General features: G+C 38.8%; 1 protein-coding gene across 1 annotated transcript; it reads right to left on the bottom strand.

The window, feature by feature from the left end:
* Nucleotides 1-1,974: 1,974 nt before the first annotated feature.
* LOC137922471 (neural retina-specific leucine zipper protein-like) lies at nucleotides 1,975-2,874 on the bottom strand. Its single transcript, XM_068765474.1, has one exon. It carries the CDS (start codon nucleotides 2,872-2,874, stop codon nucleotides 1,975-1,977), a length of 900 nt encoding a protein of 299 aa, XP_068621575.1.

Below are 2,874 nucleotides of genomic sequence, written 5' to 3' on the forward strand. Positions count from 1 at the left end.
CGTAAATTTAATATTTACTGAGCCTTTTTATTGACCAGCAGTACCATTTTTATAAAAATTAATAAATAAAAAGAAACCAAAAAATTGTCTCCTTTTTAACAAACCTGAAAGCATAAAAATGCATACAAAGATTATATTTATATTCGTACCGACGATTATTTATATGGTATTATTTATATGGCCATGGTTTAGACACTGGCAGCCTGCTTGTTTTTTTTTATTGTTTATTATTATTTCTTATTATTCGTTCTGGGACACCGACAGTACAAGCTTTCAATAAATGTGCTTGAAAGTGATAGAATATAATTGATCAAAATCTAATTATCAAAATTGATGAAAAATATATGACCATTCAACCTTCTTGTAACATCGGTCATATTTAAGGATTTTTCATATTTTTTTATTTGCTAGTTAAGGTTTAAAAATATAAATTCAAATATTAATTACAAAATATGTGTTTATTCTTCCAAACGTTAATAAACATTGTTTATAATAATTTTTTTTGCAGCCAGTGTCTTGGCCAACTACATCACATCTAATCTTAATAAAAATTGTAAACTTTTATGTATCAACATTATACTAAATAGAAAATGAAACTTTAAAGTTGTTAGTTACAAAAGAAATAGGTATTTTTACAGAACGATGTAATGGAATTTACTTACACGGAGTGGAATTAATTGAAAAAGGTTTAAAAGGGTGGGTTTTAAATATACAGCTCGTTTGCTGTCAATTACTGTATGGCACACACTAAAAATCAATTGTTTCAGAAATAATAAATAAGGTAACGATAATACAGTAAGAAAAAGAATTTTCAAAACTTGGATTAATGCATATTAAGATATGTGTAGTATTAAAATAGAAAAAATGCATTAATGTAACATGTTTCAGAGTGATCATTTTATACAGGTGATTAGAAATAGGTGTAAAAGCTTTGAAGATTCTTTGCTGATAAATGAGCTTCTTCTCTTTAAAGCTGCTAGTACTTATCTTCAATCACTTATGTATAAGCCTGTGGATTATTGTACCGGACAAAAACCAAATGAATCGCTCGAGAAATCAGTCATATCGTGCATGGCCAGTACTCAAATATAATAATTCCTGAATAAAAATTTTATATTTTAAAATCAAATAATTTTTATCACGCTCCAGTAACCATCAACTCATCAACATTATTGATGCAGTATTTATACCTCCGACCTCATTTTATTACAATTGTTGAGCAATTATGACAAACGTTGCAGTTCAATATATTGCAAAATCGAACAAGTCATCGGACTCGTTACGAAGGCTTTCCGGCTTGTACTCTGCAACATATATTTAATTTTCGGCCCGAATAATTTTAGAACAAACACATATGGATAATGATAGATAAAATTTTAATTTTAATTGAAATGCGTTTGTGTAATACTTTCAACGTTAATTGATGGGACAACAAACAAAATATTATAAATATTGCACATGTAATTCTGCAAGGAATTTCATATTGTTTTTCATTTTATTATTGTGGCTTATTACTATGAAACTATTAAGCAAAAAGTTTCGATGGATGTATTTTTTGGATGAATAAAAAAATAATATTTATAGGAATATTTTATTAGTAAAACAAAAATCCTATTTGCAATATTCGTCATTTACGTTAATACCTATTTACAATGATCTGAATAATCAGTTGTTCGATTTGTAATAACTTATACGTAACTTTAGTAATACATGTATTAGTTTTTAACGAAGCTATGCATATATTACGACACAACCATACATTAAACACGGTGTTGCAGTAAACCCGAAGTCGGGGATCGGGGCTGTATTGTTCCACCATTAATTTAAAAACTATAAAACTGGAACTGATGAATTATAAAATTTCAAACTTAACAAAAGCACGAACAGTCCGAGCGCGCCGCTTTGGGCTCAGTATCGCTGCCAGGCGCAGGCCGAGGCGGCGGAGGCGCCGGGCCGCGGCGCCGCGCCCTGCCGTCACAGCTCCGAGAAGAACTCCGGCGAGGAGTGCGGCGTGGGCGGCGCGTGCTGCGGCACCGTATGCTCGCGGCCCACCAGTGCCAGCCGCTGCTTCAGTACGTCACGCTCGTGCGTCACGCGCGCCACCTGCAGCTGCAGCAGGTGCAGCTCGTCCTGCAGCGATCTGTTCGTCAGCTCCAGCTCCTGCCGCTGCTGGAGTCTCTTGCTGCGGCAGTTTTGTGCGTATCCTCTATTCTTAAGCGTACGCCTCTTTTGTTTGAGTCGTGTCACATCCTCTCTAGGAAATCCATGTAATCTTTTGTTGAGCTCGCGCACACTGAGTGTTATGAGAAGGTCATCGCTTATAAGATCGTCACCACAAGGAGACGGTTGGTAGCCAGGATGCTGACTCCCACGCGGGGATACAGCGGAGCAGGAGCTCGCAGGTCGTAAAGCGACTTGCTGCATATGATGCTCCTGTTCTCTCCACTCTCGTCGATCCCACTCCTCGAAACTTCCACACGGAACTGTACGCATATCTAAAGGTTCTCTCATGTGTGGCAGCCAGAGTACGTCGTCTACGAGTGCCGCACGGCAAGGGCTTCTTCCGACGGGTGCAGGGGGCGTTTCAGGTGGTGTACTAGGATCTACAGCAATAGCAACATGTGGCTGCGGGTAAGGCCCCGCATCAGGCCATGGGCGACAGGCGCGGGCGCAGGCAGGGGGTGCTTCGACGATCTCGTTCCATCCGGTACGCAGGGGCTCTCGTTTTACCAAATGGTGGTCCTCGAGGTGGTCTAGTTCAAAATTCTGAACGTATTCGTCGGCAAGTTGGTCATCATCTTCTCTGTGTGGCTGAGGCGGCAGAGTTTGCATGGCGCTCGCCTGGGAGCAATCCACGAGTGCGTGTTCCACCAT

The sequence above is a fragment of the Battus philenor genome, unplaced genomic scaffold (genome assembly GCF_028537555.1).
Source record: "Battus philenor isolate CCGP_79_NKW_IND1 unplaced genomic scaffold, ilBatPhil1.0.hap1 SCAF_2, whole genome shotgun sequence".
NCBI classification, from domain to species: Eukaryota; Metazoa; Arthropoda; class Insecta; order Lepidoptera; family Papilionidae; genus Battus; species Battus philenor.